Source organism: Equus quagga, chromosome 6 (assembly GCF_021613505.1).
Source record: "Equus quagga isolate Etosha38 chromosome 6, UCLA_HA_Equagga_1.0, whole genome shotgun sequence".
NCBI lineage: Eukaryota > Metazoa > Chordata > Mammalia > Perissodactyla > Equidae > Equus > Equus quagga.
In genome coordinates this window covers 13,232,590-13,253,519 of record NC_060272.1, presented here as the reverse complement: position 1 = coordinate 13,253,519, position 20,930 = coordinate 13,232,590, and the positions used below count along the sequence as shown (strand labels likewise).

Below are 20,930 nucleotides of genomic sequence, written 5' to 3'. Positions count from 1 at the left end.
CCAGAAGTAGAAAAGTAGTCAGTGTTCTGTTTCTCAGAGCCTTTCTTGCATAGAAGCAAAATCTGTGAAAATGCAGAAATGATTTGATAATATTCTTTTCAGAGTTCATTGGAAATATTTCAACTTTACTTGCCTGCTAGAATGTGATTTTGATATTGTAAAAAAAAGTTTTGAGGATTTATTAGATGTACAGTTGATTCTTGTTATTTGTAGTAGTTATGCTCTGTAAAGTTGCTGTGAACACGGAATTAGTGAATATGGAAGCGTTGCTCCTAAGGGAAATACAAGGTTAGGTTCCCGTGAGCCTCTAGTCAGAACATTTTCATCAACTGATCAGTACATAACCTTGTTTTATATGTGTTTCTGTTGAAAAACACCTTGCTTAATATCTATTATTGATTCATTAACATTGAACTCATAGTCCTGGCCAGCAGGGCCATAACTTATGCCTGAGCAGAGTTCATTTGTTGCACATTTTTTTCTCTCTAAGGCCCATCACAGCCTTCTTGCGCTTAAGAACACCAGACTGCACTTCAGTGTAACACTCGGGCTGTTTTAGACAGCGAAATCACCAAAAAGAAAACCACACACACACACACACACAAAACCCCTGCAAAAATGCAAAGAACATGGCAATAAATAAACTGTGAAAAGGACACTTGTTTACAGTATGAGAGCTGAATCAAGAAGGCAGTGTTGCCTTGTTCCACCTCTGCTGGAAACACGCATATTGGGAGTCTCATAAATGACTGTGAAAATGCTGCGAGTATTAATTTTGGGGTTACAAATAAATTTTAGCAAATAGGCAAATTTGAAAAATGGTATCCATGAATAACGAGGATCAATTGTATATGTTAGCTTCCAAGAATTTATTTTTTTCCCAATTTTAGCTTGAAGTAATTCTGAATATATATGTTAAATTTTACTAACTGAAACTACTTGTGCTGAAGTAGTTGTATATTTTATAAACCAATTAAAGTTGCAATATAATGTGGAAAGTTCAAATGTTAGTTTTCTAAAAATCTGAAATTGATTTATTTAAATGTTATGCTTAATAATACAAGCATATATTATAAGCATATGCAAAGCATATAATGTGAAATCTTAAATTGATATAGATGATCATATCTGAATAAACTTTAAGAAAACTTTTATGTAAAGCACACAGAAGAGTACTTCAGTTTTGATCAAAATGTAGATTATTACTCTTTCTGTATTTGTAGCATTTTTCTGGATTCTGAGACTCGAAGAGCGATGGGAGAACAAGCTGTAGCCCTTGCCAAAGCAGTGAAGTATTCTTCTGCTGGAACTGTAGAATTCCTTGTGGACTCAAAGAAGAATTTTTATTTCTTAGAAATGAATACGAGACTTCAGGTAACAAAAACTCTGTTTTTCATTCCTCTCCATGCCTCTGTATTTTACCCTCCCTCACCCACCCCTTTTTGCCTTGTAAAAGTTAAAAATCAACTTCATAAAGTGTTAAAGAAAGATTTAGTGTTTCTGCTTGTGCTCAAACGTGTTAGACATGCTGGGTGAGCACCGGGTCAGTTGAACGTCAGTGTCCAGCCCTCTGCTTTATTACTGTTAAGTCTTCAGATTGGAAATTCCACTTTGGTTCTTTTCTTGAGCCTCTCTCGATGAACCGCATTAGTTAGCGTTACTGTGCTGTTAAGAGAAACTAGTCTAGGTATGATAAATAGAAAGAGATTAACTGCTTACAAATGCTTAGAAGGGATGGAGGAAGGACAGGTCGGGTACCTAGAGTGAACTTTCAGGAATGACTCTCAGAACTATACCACCCAACCTGGCTTCTGGAGCAACTGGCACCTTTGCCATGGCTATGAGCTTGAGAAATCAAGTGGCCGCCCCTGAAACTTGACTTCACGGACATAACTACCTCAGTTCCAATTAAGGTCTCAGGAAGCCATTAGTGCTATTAGCTAACTGGTGGCTTTATTTCCTTCCTTCTTCCCTTTTTTCTTTTATTTAAATTGTAAACTAAAATACACATAGAGAAAAGTATATAGAACATAAATGTATAGTTGAAAAAATTTTTATAGCAAAAAATCCATGTAAGCATCATCTGGATCTGGAAGTACCAAAATGCCAGCCCTTCTTAGCACCCCCAACATTTTCCCCTTCTCAGTTATTCCTCCTCCATGTTCCTAGAGCTATTCGCTCTTCTGACTTAGTTCTAAACACCTCTTTGCATTTTTGTATAGTTCTTCCTTTTAATTATGTGCATCTAAGCAATATAATTAATTTTGCCTGTTTCTTTTTTAAACTTTAAATCAGTGGGCTCATATAATGTATAATTTTTTGTACCTGGCTTCTTTTCTCAACATTATGCTTATGAGATTATATCATGGGACTGATTTTCATCTACTATGGCAGAATTTATGTATCTAGATGCATTTTGAGACCAACATCATACATGTTTGAAGAGTTTGTGTAGGGAATAACCTCAGTAGTTATTGCTCAAAACTTATGACACTTCCATTTGAAATTACTTTATAAGTCTGTATTGTATTGTTGTGAATATCTTTAGAAGTGACAGAATTTTGCCTTTTGGAGATAAATTTGATTTTGATTAAAAATATGTCTTTATAACAAAGTATGTCTAATTAGATAATTAGCTGGGAAATCATGTTTTTGATTAAAATGGAGACTTTATTATGTCATGATGAAAATAATAGCTCGTAATGTGATTCTGAAGGCAATTTGAAGTGACTACAAAACATTTGTATTTTATTCCAGATGCAAAAGATACTAGATTGTTTAGTTGGAATGCTTATCAGAATTTATGGAATTAATAACCAATCTTTTTAGGATACTTTATTACTATGTTCTTGTGTGTGTGTGTGTTTTCATTTGTTTCTAGCTCATTTATCTCAGCCCATAAGATTTTTCAAGTTTGTCCCATGGTTGTTTTTTGTATAAGACCTCCAGAAGTTGGTATTTATATCAAATAATTCTATGTAGTTGGTCAAAATCATTTAGGTACCTATGTTTATATTATGTATCTTGGATAGGCCAGGAAATTATGTTCTATACCCTCAACAAAGATTATATATGAATTTCAGGAAGAAAATTAAATTCATAAAGAATTCTATCAGATCTGATAGTACCTAATTCTACACTACCTAATATCACACTTTGATACGTTTGTGTCTCCCATTTAATGTTTAATAATATTTCTTTTTTTGTGCATTTATTTCCAGTGACAGTAATCCCGTGAGTTACCAGACAAATTAGTTTAGATTCTTTTGGAAGTATGTATGTGATGGGGAAATATTTGGTGGTGGAGGCTGTACTTGAATGGGAGCATGAGAAAAGAATCTTGGATTTCATAGTATTCAGAAAGCCATTCTTACATATTTCAAAGATTTCTTTCTGATATTGTTTAAATAATTTAAGTGTTCTTTTAATAGTAGATTTTCTCTTTCGAATTTCTTAGCTAAGCTTAAATTATAATACTTAAGGCACATTCACCAAATTCTTTATCTTCAAAGATATATGTTATCTCTAATTAGTGTTTCAGTTTGAGCTCGCAGGGCTGTAATTTTCTTTGTTCTTTGTTTTTTTCCTTGAAATTTCCTGATTGAATTGCCCCTTTTCCAGCTTTGGAACTTGTACGTTTTTTCTAGTAACAGATATGTGAGTAACATCTTCATTTTGCTAGATTTCCTTAAGAACGAAATTTGAAATAATAAATACAGTTTTTCCTTAAAGAGATGTAACATGGAGAAGTCACCAGGTTTGGTGCATAAATACTTGGTTTACTTGATTGGTTTTATTCTCAGTCTGGTCAGAATTTGTGTATCAGAATTAGCTGTACTATCTTTGTATATGTTTGTTTGTTTTTAAAGTCACTAGTTTTCTGTCGCTTAAAGATAAAATTCAAATAGTTTTCTGTTACAAGTTCTTTTCTCTGTGGCTTTAACTCCCCTCAGAGTCCTCTTTCCTGCCACTGCCCATCTCCGTGTACTAGTTTGGAGAGAATCCTTTCTTTCCCTGCAGTCTGTCATTCAGTTTGACCTGCGTCTGCCTTTATCATGTTACTCCCTTTGGTCGGATGCTCTCTGTTCACTTCTTGTACTAGAAACTCATGTGTTGATCCACACCCATCTCACTTGTTTCCTCTTCTCTGCATGTGAAAGATGAATAGATAGATGAAGTACTCTACCAAAATATGCAATTTTGTTAAAATGCTATTTTAATGGACTAAATTATATGTAATTTTGCTCGAACAATTTTATTATTATTATTTTATTGAATGATAATACTAAGAATTCATATAATTGGTAAAAAAGAAATCCAAATGGTTCAAAAGAGTCTGTTGGAAAAGTAACTCTCCCTACCACAGTTTTATCACAAGCATTTATTTCTCCGCTAGAGGCAGCCTTTGTTTTACTTAACAGTGTATCTTTGGTAGTGTTCCATACTCAACTTAAAGTGTTATCATCTTCATTTTTTATGATTTTTAATATTCAGTTGTATGGATGAACAATAGTATTATTTCACCAATTTCCTATTGATAATTTTTCCAGTATTTTGCTATCACAAATAGTCCAATTATGAATGATCCTTCATGTCATGATTTTGCACATGTGGAAGTAGAATTGCTGGGAATATAATATGGGATTTTATAATTTAGTTAAATATTATCAAGTTGCCTTTTATAGGAGAGCTTATTTCCTCACTCCCTGGCTAAAAAGATCTTTGCCTTTTGATCTTTTTCTCTATAATATGAAAAATGGTATCTCATTTTCATTTTCCTTATTAAGAGTAAGGTTGAATTTTTCTTCATAGATTCATTTACATTTGCTTTTCTTTGAATAGACTGTTAGATCCTTTGCCCTTTGAATTTTCTTATTGACTTGTAGATGTTCTTTATATTTTCAGGATTTAGCCATTTGTGATATTATCAGGAAGTGATGCTTCATGAATATTTTCACATTTCTACACAGTGAGGGCTTTCTAATCAAAGACCTCTGGCACCTGGATTAAAGGATAGCAAGTTTAAAGATAGAGTGCTGGAGAGAAAGTCTTATCTTTCCCCAGAGCCATTTGTTGTCGTTCCAAGTGGGTAGGATAGAGGCCTTTCCCTTCTCCCCAGAAGGATGTGTTTGCATTCCAAGCTGTGTTGGCTCTCCCCCTCCAGAACGGCGGAAGGAGGGCTATGCCGGCAACTCTCATGTAAGCTCTGAGCTGAGTAGTTCTGGGGTTCCTCTCCTGTGGACATACCCCTCTGCCTGCACAGGGATGTCAGGCCCCACAGAGAAGTAGGGTGTGGGGAATGGTGCTAAGATGCTCTGCAAGTAAACAATTCGTTTCTTCTCTGATCCAGAAACTGTTGCATGGCAGGAATGACAAATAAATGTATATATAAAAACATAACAGATATGATTTATAGCTATTTTTGTCTTAGCTGTTTTACCTTGTATATTGTTTTTTTCTTCCCATGCAGGAGATTTTTGTTTCTAAATCTTGCAGTTGAATTTTGAAATCTCTTTCTATCATTTCTGGTGTTGTGACATACTTAGGCTTTTCCTTCTCTATGATGAATTAAACATTTTCCTTCCATGTTTCCTTCCCATACTTATTTAATCTTTCCTGGTAAAATTTTCGCTGCATCTGGAATTTATTTTATTTATTTCTCAAATGGCCGCCTGATTGTCACAAGCATTATTGAATAATCACTTTCTGCACTAATTAGAAGTCACCTTCATTATAGACTGAATTCTATGTATGTGGATCTGTCTACTTGACTGTCTTTTTTTAAACCTTTCCATTTATCCATGTGCTAGTCGCACATTGTTTTGATGTTATATCCATATAATAGTACAGTATCCAGTAGAACTATGCCTTTCTCATTACTCTTATTTTTCTATATGATATTTTTAAGTAGCTTATTTTATTTATATTTAACAGAAGAAAGAGAAATTAAAGTGATGAAATTGCTGAGCTACTAGATAAATGTTTCTAATTTTATACAGAGATGTTAGTTCTTTTCTGTTTTTTTTTTCTTTTTGTGGGGAAGATTGGCCCCGAGCTAACATCTGTTGCCAATCTTCCTCTTTTTTGCTTAAGGAAGATTGTTGCTGAGCTAACATCTGTGCCAATCTTCCTCTGTTTTATGTGGGATGCCACCACAGCATGACTTGACGAGTGGTACTAGGTCCACACTTGTGATCCGAACCCACGAACCCCCAGCTGCCAAAGTGGAGCACAGGAACTTAACCACTATGCCACCAGCCAGCCCCAAAGAGAGATATTAATTCTTAAAAGAATGAATGGAAATTGGCACATTTGTGTTTAATCCTGCTTGCTTTCTTCTCTAACTCTTCGTTTTTGCTGTTTCTATGATTAGTTTTAGATTATTGTAACATTACTTCCTTTTCTGTAGGTATGAGTCTCCCAGTGTTTTCATCTTACTTTTGTGTTTTAACTTGTTTTCATTATCACCATCAGCATCTTACCACAACTTTATGGTTAATCAATTCTTCATTTTGATTCATTTATGGTTATGTCCTTTTTTTTTTTCTTTTTTAAATCAAGAGCTTATTTTTGAGAGGTATCCATGGGTACTGTATTCTTTGAATTCTTAGATGGGTGACAAGGTTATCCTTATATTTGAAGACTTTTCACCTGTGTATAAAATTGTGGAGTTTGAAATATCTGAATTAACATGTTATTAGTTTTTTGACCTAATGTAAACCCTTGATTAACTACCAAAACCCACCAAAAAAAAAAAAAAAAAGGAGAAAGAAAGAGAAAAGAAAAAGAAAGAAAGGAGAAATGAAAAATCGTTTGGAAGAGGGAAGGCTCTTGGAGCTGATATGTGTGGCTCAGTGCAGCTCTGAGCAAGGAACAGCCAGTGCTGCTGAGGGAGGAAAAGGGGGAAGGAAAGCTCTTGCTTCTCCTCTGCCTTTGTTTAGGGACGGTTACTGCCTCTCCCTCACAGGGCAGCCAGGCATTGATGGCTCTGACCAATTTCATTATTTTAGTTGATTCTTTTAACATTTCTTGTATTGGGACTGGCCCTGTGGCCGAGTGGTTAAGTTCGCGTGCTCTGCTCCCACGGGCCAAGGTTTCGCCGGTTCGGATCCTGGGTGCGGACATGGCGCCACTCGTCAGGCTATGCTGAGGTGGCGTCCCACATAGCACAACCAGAAGGATGTACAACTTGAGTATACAACTATGTACTGGAGGGCTTTGGGGAGAAGAAAAAACAAAAGAAGAAGATTGGCAACAGTTGTTAGCTCAGGTGCCAATCTTAAAAAAAAAAAATTTCTTGTATCTTTTTAATAGACACACCTATGTTGGTCCTTCTTGATTTTCCATTCTTTTTCTATGAGCTTGCCTTTGTGAAAGATGACATGTATCAGTACCACACCCAGGGCACAAATGCACACGTCCTAGCCTCCTCCTTTCACCATGTTGTGATTGGGGTTAGCTCAGTGTTTGGGATTTTATTGTGATTGCAGTGTGAATGCTGCTCACAGCAGTCATGTTGTCAGCTAAGGTTATTTTCACTTTCCTGCACCAGTTTGTTTTCTCTGTAGCTAAAAATTTCCTTTTTTTGTTTGTTTGCTTAGTTTTCCATGTGCTTATCACTATTTATCCATAGACTTATCCTGTTTTATTATTATGCGTTTTATTATATTCAAACACATTGAATTTTCTGTTGCTTTCTCCTTGTCGTAGAACTCTCTGGTTTCCTTCGACCTACTATAGTCTGGAGAGGTTGCCCTCTGCAATTGTATCTTGGCTTTCTAGCTGAGATTTCCCCACTTTGTCTTGAGGATTCCTTATACTTCTCTTTTTTGGATCTTTTTCTCCTGGATTTTTGTTTTAAACACTGTTTTTTTGTTCTCTTTTTTCTTGGAGCATATCTTTAAGTAGCTTCCTGAGAACAGGTGCATAGGAACTAAATTATATGAGAATTTGAAGGAGCGAAAATGACTCCGTATTAACTTATTATTGAAAATAAGAACAATGGTTTTTATTGTGGTATAATCTGTGTATCATAACATTCACTTTTTTCAGGTATACAAATACAATAGACTGTGTCCAACTCGTGAGTGGATAAGTAAAATATATGATATGTGTCAAGTTAGTGGATATTTGAATTGTTTCCAGTTTTTGGCTATTATAAATAATGCTGCTATGAGCGTTCACACATAAGTCTTTGTGTGGACAAATTGTTTCATTCCTTTTTTTCCTTCCCAGCCCCATGTGTCTGTCTTTCTGTCTGTCTTTGCTTCATAGTAATTTTCAAACATACAAAAAGTACTTAAGAATAGCAAATCAAATAGCAAATCAATATCACAATGAGATAGCAGTTCATATCCACTAGAATGGCTATCGTCAAAAAGACAATCAAGAACTACTGTTTGGGAAGATGTGGAAATGTGAAAAACTGGAACTCTTACACATTACTCATGGAAATGTAAGTAACTTAATCTTGTTCAAAAGTTTACATCCTAGATTCCACATTGAATTAGGTCATGTTACATCTCCTTCTTTTTGTTTTTATTTACCTGTTCTTTTCTTTGAAAGCGTTATCACTTGTCTTAATTGTATTTTTTAAGTTCAAATAAAAAAAAACCAATCTAACACTTAGTATGAAAATTCAGTCCTTCTAATTTTTTTTTTTTAAAGATTGGCACCTGAGCTAACAACTGTTGCCAATCTTCTTTTTTTTTTTTCCTGCTTTATCTCCCCAACCCTACCCGCCCCGTACATAGTTGTACATCTTAGTTGCAGGTCCTTCTAGTTGTGGCACGTGGGACGCCACCTCAACGTGGCCTGATGAGTGGCGCCATGTCCGCACCCAGGATCTGAACCCTGGGCCACCGCAGTGGAGCGCGCAAACTTAACCACTCGGTCACAGAGCTGGCTCCCAGTCCTTCTAATTTTAAATGCTTGATTTTATTTCATCTTTGCTTTTGTTTTATAATTAATATTCCATTTTTTCTGTTTTCCTATTTGTTGCTTGAATTAAATTGCTAATTACTCCTATTGTTTCCCATTGATAAATTGGAAATTCTCTTGTCCTTTAAAATTTTATTTATTTTCATCCTCTTATTTGGACAGACGTTATCTCCATTAGTATTTGTGAAGGTGATGTAATGGTTCTTCCGACTTTCCAACACTAAAAATTCCCTGAGATAATTTCATACTTCTAGGCTACTTTTGACTTATCTCTTGTTTCCAAAGTCTCTTACCAGCTTCTCTATACACACCCCTGGACGTGTCTCTCAGTTACTATAGCTTCTCTGTCTTTTCCCATTTTTCAGACTTCTGCCGTAGTTCATTTGTTTGTTTAGAAAATCTTTTCATGTAATTTACTCAGCTGGAATATATGGATGACATGTTCTGAAATGCCACATTGTTAGATATATTCCTTTAGCCCTGAAAGGAGAAGGATATTTTTTTATTTTTTATTTTTTATTTTCTTATTGAGTTAATGATAGGTTACAATCTTGTGTGATTTCAGTTGTACATTAATGTTTGTCATTCGTGTTGTAGGTGCACCACTTCACCCTTTGTGCCCACCCCTCACCCCACCTTTCCCCTGGTAGCCACTAATCTGTTCTCTTTGTCCACATTTTTAAATTCCTCATATGAGTGGAGTCATACACAGATTATCCTTCTCTAACTGGCTTATTTCACTTAACATAATTTCCTCAAGGTTCATCCACATTATTGCAAATGGAATGATTTTGTTCTGTTTTGCAGCTGAGTAGTATTCCATTGTATATATATACCACAACTTCTTTATCCATTCATCTGTTGATGGGCACTTAGGTTGCTTCCGTGACTTGGCTGTTGTAAATAATGCTGCAATGAACATTGGAGTGCATAGGACTTTTGGAATTGCTGACTTCAAGCTCTTTGGATAGATACCCAGTAGTGTAATGGCTGGATTGTATGGTAGTTCTATTTTTAATTTTTTGAGGACTCTCCATACTGTTTTCCATAGTGGCTGCACCAGTTTGCATTCCCACCAGCAGTGCATGAGGGTTCCATTCTCTCCACAACCTCTCCAACATTTGTTACTATTAGATTTAGATATTTTTGTCATTCTAATGGGTGTAAGATGATATCTTAGTGTAGTTTTGATTTGCATTTCCCTGATGATCAGCGATGATGAGCATCTTTTCATGTGCCTGTTGGCCATCAGTATATCTTCTTTGGAGAAATGTCTGTTCATGTCTCCAGCCCATTTTTTGATCAGGTTGTTTGATTTTTTGTTGTTGAATTGTGAGAGTTCTTTATATATTATGGATATTAAGCCTTTGTCAGATACATGACTTGCAAATATTTTTTCCCAGTTAGTGGGTTGTCTTTTTGTTTCAATCCTGTTTTCATTTGCCTTGAAGAAGCTCATTAGTCTGATGAAGTCCCATTTATTTATTCTTTCTATTGTTCCCCTTCTCTGACTTCTCATGGTGTCCAAAAAGGTCCTTTTAATACTGACATCAAAGAGTCTACTGCCTACGTTTTCTTCTAGAAGCCTTATGGTTTCAGGTCTCACCTTTAGGTCTTTGATCCATTTTGAGTTTATTTTGGTGAATGGTGAAAAAGAATGGTCAATTTTCATTCTTTTACATGTGGCTTTCCAGTTTTCCCAGCACCATTTGTTGAAAAGACTTTCTCTTCTCCATGGTATGCTCTCAGCTCCTTTGTCGAAGATAAGCTGTCTATAGATGTGTGGTTTTATTTCTGGGCTTTCAATTCTTTTCCATTGATCTGTGCACCTGTTTTTGTACTCATACCATGCTGTTTTGATTACTGTAGCTTTATAGTATGTTTTGAAGTCAGGGATTGTGATGCCTCCCGTATTGTTCTTTTTTCTTGGGATTGCTTTGGCAATTTGGGGTCTTTTGTTGCCCCATATAAATTTTAGGATTCTTTGTTCTAATTCTGTAAAGAATGTCATTGGGATTCTGATTGGGATAGCGTTGATCTGTAGATTGCTTTAGGTAGAACACACATTTTAACTATGTTTATTCTTCCAATCCAGGTACATGGAATGTCTTTCCATCTCCTTATGTCATCATCCAATTCTCTCAGAAAGGCCTTGTAATTTTCATTATATAGGTCCTTCACTTCCTTAATTAAATTTACCCCGAGGTATTTTATTCTTTTTGTTGCGATTGTGAATGGTATTGTGTTCTTGAGTTCTTTTTCTGTTAGTTCATTATTGGAGTATAGAAATGCTACTGATTTATGCAAATTGATTTTGTACCCTGCAACTGTGCTGTAGTTGTTGATTACTTCTCAGAGTTTTCCAGTGGATTCTTTGGGGTTTTCTATATATAAGATCATGTTGTCTGCAAACAGCGAGAGTTTCACTTCTTCCCTCCCTATTTGGATTCCTTTTATTCCTTTTTCTTGCCTGATTGCTCTGGCCAGGACCTCCAGTACTATGTTAAATAAGAGTGGTGATAGAGGGCATCCTTGTCTCGTTCCTGTTTTCAGGGGGATGGGGTTCAGTTTTTGCCCATTGAGTATGATGTTGGCCGTGGGTTTGTCATATATGGCCTTTATTATGTTGAGGTAGTTTCCTTCTATGCCCATTTTGTTCAGAGTTTTTATCATAAATGGCTGTTGGATCTTGTCAAATGCTTTCTCTGCATCTGTTGAGATGATCATGTGGTTTTTATTCCTCAGTTTGTTGATGTGGTGTATCACGTTGATTTATTTGCGGATGTTGAACCATCCCTGTGTCCCTGGTATGAATCCCACTTGATCATGATGTATGATCCTTTTGATGAATTGCTGAATTCTGGTTGCCAAAATTTTGTTTAGAATTGTTGCATCTATTTTCATCAGTGATATTGGCCTGTAGTTCTCTTTTTTCCTGGTGTCCTTGTCCTGCTTTGGTATCAGCATGATGTTGGCCTTGTAGAATGTGTTAGGAAGTGTTCCATCCTCCCTAATTTTTTGGAATAGCTTGAAAAGGAGAGGTATTAAATCCTCTTTGAAAGTTTGGCAGAATTCCCCAGGAAAGCCATCTGCTCCTGGGGTTTTATTCTTTGGGATGTTTTTGATTGCTGTTTCAATCTCTTTCCTTGTGATTGGTCTGTTCAAATAGTCTTCTTCATTGAGTTAGCTTTGGGAGATTGTAGGAGTCCAAGAATTTATCCATTTCCTCTAGGTTATCCATTCTGTTAGCATAGAGTTTTTCGTAGTATTCTCTTATAATCTGTTGTATTTCTGCAGAGTCTGTTATTTCACCTCTTTTCATTTCTGATTTTGTTTGTTTGAGCTTTCTCCCTTTTTTCTTTGTCAGTCTGGCTAGGGGTTTGTCAATTTTATTTATCTTCTCAAAGAACCAGCTCTTTGTTTCATTGATCCTTTCTACCGCCTTTTTAGTTTCAATAGTATTTATTTCTGCTCTGATTTTCATTATTTCTCTCCTTCTGCTGACTTTGGGCTTTATTCTTCTTTCTCTAGTTCAGTTACCTGTAGTTTAAGATTGCTTATTTGGGATTTTTCTTGTTTGTTAAGATGTGCCTGTATTGCGATGAATTTTCCTCTTAATACAGCTTTTGCTGTATCCCATATCAGTTGGTATGGCATGTTATCATTTTCATTTCTTTCCAGGTGTTTTTTGATTTCTTCTTTAATTTCTTCAATGATCCATTGCTTGTTCAGTAGTGTGTTGTTTAGTTTCCACATCTTTGTGCCTTTCTCAGCTTTTTTCTTGTAATTAATTTCTAGCCTTATAGCATTATGGTCAGAGAAGATGCTTGTTATTATTTCAATTTTTTTTAAATTTGTAGAGGCTTGCCTTGTTTCCCAACATATCGTCTATCCTTGAGAATGTTCCATGTGCACTTGAGAAGAATGTGTATTCTGCTTTTTTAGGTTGAAGTGATCTATATGTGTCTATTAAGTCCAGTTGTTTTAGTTTTTCATTTAATTCCACTGTTTCCTTGTTGATTTTCTGTCTGGATGGTCTGTCCATTGATGTGAGTGGGATGTTGAGGTCCCCTACTATTATTGTGTTGTTTTTAACATCTTCCTTTAGGTCTGTTAATAGTTGCTTTATGAACCTTGCTGCTCCTATGTTGGGTCCATTGATATTTATAAGCGTTATTTGTTCTTGATGAAGTGTCCCTTTGACCATTATGTATTGTCCCCCTGTGTCTCTCTTTACCTGTCTTATCTTGAAATCCACTTTATCTGATAGAAGAATTGCAACACCTGCTGTTTTTTTTCCTGGCTATTAGCTTGAAGTATTGTCCTCCACCCTTTCACTCTGAGCCTGTGTTTGTCCTTGGGGCTGAGGTGTGTTTCCTGGAGGCAACAAATTGTTGGTCCTTGTTCTTTAATCCATTTTGCCACTCTGTGTCTTTTTATTGGAGAGTTCCATCCGTTTACATTAAGAGTGATTATTGATACATGTGGACTTAATGCTGTCAATCTGTTGCTCATTATCTGCCTTTCCTGCTTTTCTCTTCCTGTGTGCTTTATCCTACCCATTTGATACTGCAATTTCTTATGCTGGGTTTCTTAGATTTTTCCTTATTTATGTTTTGTGGCTCTGTTCTGTTTTTTAGTTTATGGCTACCCTGAAGTTTGTATTTAGAATCTCGTGTATAATACAGTCTATTCTCTGGTGGTCTCTTACTTACTTGGCCTAGACTGATTTAGTCCCTTTGCTCTTCCCCTCCTAAATTATTATTTTCATCTCTGATTCCAACTTGTGTTATGAGTTTGTAGTTAGAGTGATATGATCGTCTTTGCTTTGGTAGTTTGCTTACCTCTATGCTAATGCTATAGTTGAATATTTGCTATCCTATTCTGGTTCTATTTATCTGTCTCCCTACTCTGTGGTTTGTGACCCCTTTCTCCCTTTTTCCTTTTTTTGGGTATGGGAGCCTTCTTGAGGATTTCTTGTAGTGGAGGACTTTTGGTTACAAATTCTCTTAACTTTTGTTTGTCTGGAAAAGATTTAATTTCTCCCTCATATCTGAAGGATATTCTTGCTGGATAGAGTATTCTTGGCTGAAGATTTTTATCTTTTAAAGTTTTGAATATGTCACTCCATTGTCTCCTAGCTTGTAAGGTTTCTGTAGAGAAATTTGCTGAAAGTCTGATAGGAGCTCCTTTGTAGGTTATTCTCTTCTGTCTTGCTGCCCTGAGTATTCTTTCTTTGTCTTTCATTTTTGCCATTTGTACTACTATATGCCTTGCAGTAGGTCTTTTTACATTGACAAATCTAGGAGATCTGAAAGCTTCCTCTACACACATTTCTCCCTCAATCCCTAGATTTGGGAACTTCTCTACTATAATTTCATTAAGCATACTTTCTGCTCCATTTTCCTTTTCCAGGTTCTCGGGAATTCCTATGATCCTTAAATTCTTTCTCCTCATTGAATCTGCTATCTCTCTAATACCTTCCTCATTCCTTTTAATCCTTAGGTCTCTTTCTTCCTCTGTCTGGAGCCATTCAGCCTGTCTATCTTCGATTATGCTAATTTGCTCTTCTATGGAGTCTACCCGGGCATTCAGGGAATCCGTATTCTGTTTTATCTGTTCCATTGTGTTTTTCATCTCTAGTAATTCTGTTTGGTCCTTCTTTATAATTTCAATCTCTTTTACGAAGTAACTCCAGAACTCGTTGGCTTGTTTCTCTCTCTTTCTCTCTGCCTCATTGAAGTTTTTGATTATAGCTGCTCTGAACTCATTTTCACTTAGTTTACCTATTTCCAAGTCCTCAGGACTTAATTCTGTGTTTTTATTGTTTTCCTTCTGGTCTGGGGCTTTTATAAATTGCTGGATGGTAGAGGAGCGGCTTTTTCGCATGGTGGTAGAATTCGGTTGCAGTTACAGCCTGTCGCCACTAGATGGGGGTCGAGAGCCTGCTGTTCTGAGCTCTCCGCCTTTGGGCAAGATGGCGGCGCCCAGTGCGCTTTGCCAGGAGGGAGGGGCAGTTTTTCTCAAGCAGCAATCTGGGTTCAGATCAGTTCTGTTCTCTGGTTTCCCGGGGCCATGGGTTTATGGGGTCCCTGCACACGGAAGCTTTCCCCCGTCAGCGGGTTTCCTTGGTGGTGGGAGTCCTAGATGATCCCCCCGTCACGTGGCCCCTCCCCTGCTCCTTCCCGGACCTGTGCAGTGATCCCAGACTTTAGGGGAGGGAGTGAAGTTCTCTCCTACTCCGTTCCAGCTCCTCCGAGGCCAGCAGCAGGGTCTCCGTCCTCTGTCTTTTGATACTGTAGGTCTCTGAGTCCTGGCATTAGGTTCATTAGCTGAAATTCAGGGTTTTTTTCCAGTCCTTTGTTGTACTTTGGAGGGGAGAGAGTCCTGGATCAGCTCACCCCGCCATTTTGCTCTGCCCCTCTCCAGGAGAAGGATATTTTGATTGAGCATAGGATTCTTTAGTTTCTGTTCTTGTCTTTCAGGAGTTGATGCATTCCACTGTGTTCTAGCTTCTAGTGTTAAGTCTGATGTCATTCTGATTTCTCTGCCATTGCGGGGAATGTATTCTTACTGTCTGAAAGGTGACCTAGTTTTCTCTTAATTCTTGGATTTCAGAGATTTTTCCCCCTCAACCAAGATATGACTGGTGTGTGCTGTTTACTCCGTGTGCTCTTTCAGTGTACAGATTTCAGTGTTTCTTCATTTTAGAGGAAGTTTCTTCTCTTAACTGTTTCCTTTCCTCACTTATAGTTTTCTCCATCTGGAACTCTTGTTATTTGTGGGTTAGGTATCCTGGACAAACTCTCTAAGGTTCATATGATTACTCTCATTTTGTATTTGCATTCTGTTTCTTGATATTATATCTTTATGTTGCTCTTCCAGGCTACTAATTCAAGTTCCATTGGTGATCATCTTCTCCTTTAAGTACTTGACTGACTTGCGTAATTGGGAAATCATGTTGTTTTATCCCAGAAATTCTAATTGCATATAAGTGTGTGTCTGTGCATGTATTGCTACTTTTCAAGTTTCTAAGTGCCCTTACTGCTTTTTGGATAAAGGTTTTTTCTGTCTCTCAGCTGCTCTATTTCACTCGGCATATTTAATCATTATTCTGAATGCTTGTCCTTTCTCAGTGGGTGAGCCCCCTACTGTGGTTTTACTACAGTTGTTTTTGGGTTGTCAGTGCTCAGTTCTGTTTGTTGTAATATTTTAAGTGGCAGTAGTCTTTCAAGTGGTTGAAGACACAGCCATATCTACTCCTGATAACAGGAAGACCATATGCCTCCTAGCATTTTCCTCATCTCAAGGACAGAATCCAGCTAACATTTGTTGACTACTCGGACTTCTTGGCAAACAGACCAGGGACTCTTCTGGAGCCTTTATTGACTTTCTCTCCAGGGTCCGTGGATCTCTGCAGGCCAAGCTGTCTCCAGGATCTATTCCTTTCATGTACTTCCTTGGCATTTTCTAAAGCTAGTTTCTAAGTTTTGTCCAGAGAGAGGAGCCCATTTCCTGTTCTTGGCTTTCACTTTCCTCCAGATCTCAGCATGTGAGATTTCTTCAGCTGCTCACTGACTCTGGGGAGATAGAGACCATGGAATTTGGAGTGGAGAGGTAGTGAGCCAGGTTGGTTTTGCCATCTTCCCAAAGCAGAAATATCTAACCTGGGTTGTCTGGGTCTCTTTAGTGAGCTATAGGGGAGTCTGAATCCTCTGAAATTGAATACACACTTTTCTGGGGAGAAATTCATTGAGGTTCTAGACCCAAAAATGGTTCAGAACAACTCTAGCTGACTAATGGGGAACTCTGTTTTCATTAATTACAAACACCCACTGTTTTCACTGAGTGCAAGTAAACCCTAGCTCTACTCCTCCTAGCTGTGTGACTATAAGCGAATGCCTTAACTTCTCTGTGCTTCGTTTTCCTTATATGTAAGGTGAGAGTAATTATAGCACTTGGTTTAGAGGACTGTGAGCATTAAGTGAGTGAACACACTTAAAATGCTCAGAACAGTGCCTGTTTATACTAAGCACTCATTCTTCTTCCTAATGTGGAAATCTGACAGTAATATTCTGCATGCTATTTTTGTTAAATATTGGTTAACGTGTTTACTTTTACTGTTGTCATTATTATTACTAAATCCTGTCAGTAGTTATTCTTTTTCAGATGGCAAACTGAGCCACAAATTAATAACGTTCTCTTATTATTCTTTTGTCAGTTAACTGCAGAATTATTGTTACAAATGAACAAATATACTTGAAATATAAACTGCTTTGAAAGAAATCTTTCCATCATAAGGGTATTTATGTAAGAGTCTAGCAGAAAAATGGAGATGGAAATCTTTCTTCTAAAAATGAAACTGAGAGATAAAAGTGTTTGTTACATTGATAACCTATTTCTGCTTAGGCCTTTGTGCTAAGATTAATATTAGGACACTGAATACACCTTTCCAAATTTGTTGTGTGTGTGTGTGTTTGTATGTGTAATTGTTAAATTCCAAATCTAGGTTACTTTTAGGTTTTAGTTTTTTGGAAAATCAGCCTTTATATAGTCTACAAAGATGAAAAGAATTAGAAAACTCCAAGTAGAAAGGAATAAGGCTTATAGTAATTAAGCCCAAACATGACCAGCTGGCTGTGTCGTATCCTTCAGAGTAGAGTGCTGAATTGTCCCACTTCTGTTAGACCTTAGTCAGTTGCTTATATTGATTGCTACAGTGAAGGAGGAATCTACTTTTGCTGTGGAAGAAAAAGTGCAATAGAGTTGTTGGAATTCTATGGAGGCCAGACACCCTCACATCCCATCAGAGGTAATAATGTACCATATGGAACCTTTATATTCCAGAAGGATTTTTAGAAACTCTTTTGTAGCAGCTTGATTCTTACCCTTTGCTATGTCATTTATTTAAAAATTAAGAACTATTGCAACCCAAATTCTGGTTTCTAAGAATTGACTATAACTGAACAAATACTATATTCTAATTTCAGAGCAGTTTTAGATTTACATAATATTCAGGACTTTCCATACTAAAAGAGTTTGGTCTTTTATGGAGTTGGAGTGTTTGATTGAAAGAATAACTGTTGGGAATAGGAGAAAATATAGGGAAATGTATTTGTAACTAATTTGTAAAATTCCATTCTTGCCAGAGGGGTCATTTTAGATCTGGGCAGAAGTTAACCTTTTGTATTATATCTAAAGTCGTAGAGGCTGGGGTTCTCACACTGACTAGAATAAGCCAGAACTGGGATGTTCTTGACTATTTGAAGTCAGTCTCCTAGGAAACTGAGAATATAAAGTAGGATATGTGATACTTTCCTTTAATATTTATGCAGTCTTACTAGAAAGTTGGAGGAAAGAAGTTTTTATTATACAGATATGAATAGATAAACTTGTTAGGCACTTTCAGTTAGGTTTTTCTTTTAAAGCATATTGTAAACTATTTTGGTGTCTTTGAGTTCTGGACTCTTCTCTAGATTTTAATTTTTCAAAATTTGTTCCTGTATTAGTTTCCTAGGGCTGCCATAACAACATACCACAGCCTAGGGGGCTTAAACAACAGAAATTTATTCCCTCGCAGTTCTGGAGGCTGGAGGTCGAAAATTAAGGTGTTGCCATGATTAGTTTCTTCTGGAGGCCTCCCTCTTGGGCCTGCAGAGGACCATCTTCTTCTCTGTCTTCACGTGGTCTTTCTTTTGTGCTGTCTGTGTCCTAATCTTTTCTCACATCAGTCATGTTGGATTAGGGCTCACCCTAATGACCTCATTTTAGCTTAATTGCCTCTTTAAAGACCCCATCGCCAAATACAGTCACATTCTTAGGTACTAGAGGTAGGGACTTCAGCATATGAATTTGGTGGTGGTGGGACACAGTTGGCCCATAGCAGTTCCATTATCCTTTCGTCATCTGATTTTTGTGTTGGGGTCAACAGGGAAGTGCTGTGATAGAATCTGTTCAATTTTTAGTGCCACTCATGAATTATAGCCATTATTTTCAAGGTGAGTTTACAGGAATGCTATGTCGGGGCCTATTTCCCAACGTGCTTTTTATCTTTGAGTCCTGTGGATCAAAATCTAATAACTTTAGATCTTTATTTTGAAATCCTGTATTCTCAGGAGGTAGAGCTTCAGAATTTTAATAGGTATATCTTAGATTCTGTTCTGGACAAAGAATCTCTCTGAATCAAAAGAACAGAACCAAAAATAATGGTATCAGTTATCCTTTCAGGCTGGAATAACAACAAACTAAAAAGATAGGGACTTATTATGCCAAATACCATCATGAAACTCAATTTTATATAACAGGACAATTTCTTCATATTTGAACAGGTAAATCATACCTATACTGCTTTCCTGAGTTGAATCAAACAAGTTCTGCTTACAAAAGATAGCTTTCGCAAACCAAGTCTTATAATATCTGTCAGTTTAGACTTGATGTTTTTTAATAAAGATGTTACTTAAAATTACATTAGTTTAAAATAATAATATTTCAATATTAGAAATTCTTAATATTAAGAATTCACTCACCTTATACCCCTTGTATCTCATGTGCCTTCTCTGTAAACTGATAATGGAGCATTGAGGGACAAGTTTGTGCATATGAAGGGACCTTGTAAATTTCACTGCCATACAGATGTTAGTTGTGCTGTGTACATTGGGTCTTCTACTTTTGGGGACAGTTTCTGTTTTGACTAATCAATTGGTATACCACTCAGCAGCTGACAATTACGACCAAATATCCCTCCATTCAAGGAACTTTGAATACTTTTCATCACCGCTCCTCTGTATAATTCCAAGTTAACATATATTTTATTGATCTGAGGTCTTTCTACGCTTTTTGTGACTTTTCCCTCCTTTAGTCTTCCCTCAGTTTTAATTCTCATTTGAGGTTAACTTAAGTGTGTAATTAAAATTTGCCTGAATCTTGCTTCTGTTGAGGGACTACTTGCCTGTTACCTATTAAAACCTTAGGAATTATTAGGAAAATAAAACAATAAAATATTTAAAAGTTTAAGTCAGAGAAAACCTATTGAACAAATTATCTGCTATTGATTATTTCACATAGTGGAAAGGTTTTGATTGAAGAGAAAATAATGTTGATCAAGTCAGATAGCTTTATTTTAATAATGTTTTGTAATATAAAAACAAAAAACTCTTTCTAGTGACATTGCTTTACTTTTTCTTTTGAAATTATTTCAGATGTACAGAAAAATGCAAAATATTACAAAGAATTTCTGAACAGCGTTCAGTAACATTTATATTTGCTCATCCCTATATCTGTATCTGTATCTATATATTTCTGTGTCTGTATCTATCTTTTTTACCTGAAGTAGTTCAGAGTAAATTGCACACCTGGTGCCCCTTTACTTCTAAACATGTTTCTGTTTCCTAAAAACAAGAAAATTCTTTGACATTACCACAGTACCATTATCAAAATCAGAATATTAACGTTGACGTATAACTATTGTCTAATCTACAGATGTTGTTCAGATTTCACCAGTTGTCCCACTAATGTCTTTTATAGCAAAAGAAAAAAATTTTCTTGTTTAGGATCCTGCGTTACATTTACTTGTCATGTCTCTTTATGTTCTTTCCATCTGAAACAGTTCCTTATTCTTTTGTTGTCAACTATGATATTTACCTTTTTTTCAATGAGCACAGGCCATTTATTTTATAGAATGCCCGTCCTTTTGTATTTGGTTTTTCATGATTAAATTCAGGCTTTGCATTTTTGGCAGGAATACTACAGAAATGGTATTGTCCTTCTTTCTCCTTTACCACATAGGAGACACACGATGTCTCTTTATTCCATTACTGGCAATGTTGGTTTGGATGAGGTGGTATCTCTCAAATTTCTCCATCACAGAATTACTATTTTTCCTTTATCATTAATAAAATATCTTATGGGGAGATACTTTGAGACTCTGGAAATATTTCATTAGGCTTTCACTCCCTAGTTTTAGATACTTCCTGGTTTGTATTTAATGAGGA

At 36.4% G+C, this 20,930-nt stretch overlaps 1 protein-coding gene across 1 annotated transcript in view; it reads left to right on the top strand.

The window, feature by feature from the left end:
* The window catches only part of PCCA (propionyl-CoA carboxylase subunit alpha), a 438,123-nt gene that overhangs the window by 201,175 nt on the left and 216,018 nt on the right, over positions 1–20,930 (top strand). Inside the window, exon 12 of the mRNA XM_046664150.1 lies at positions 1,224–1,374. Within this exon, the coding sequence (XP_046520106.1) occupies positions 1,224–1,374 (151 nt within the window). The remainder of the gene's footprint in view (positions 1–1,223; positions 1,375–20,930) is intronic.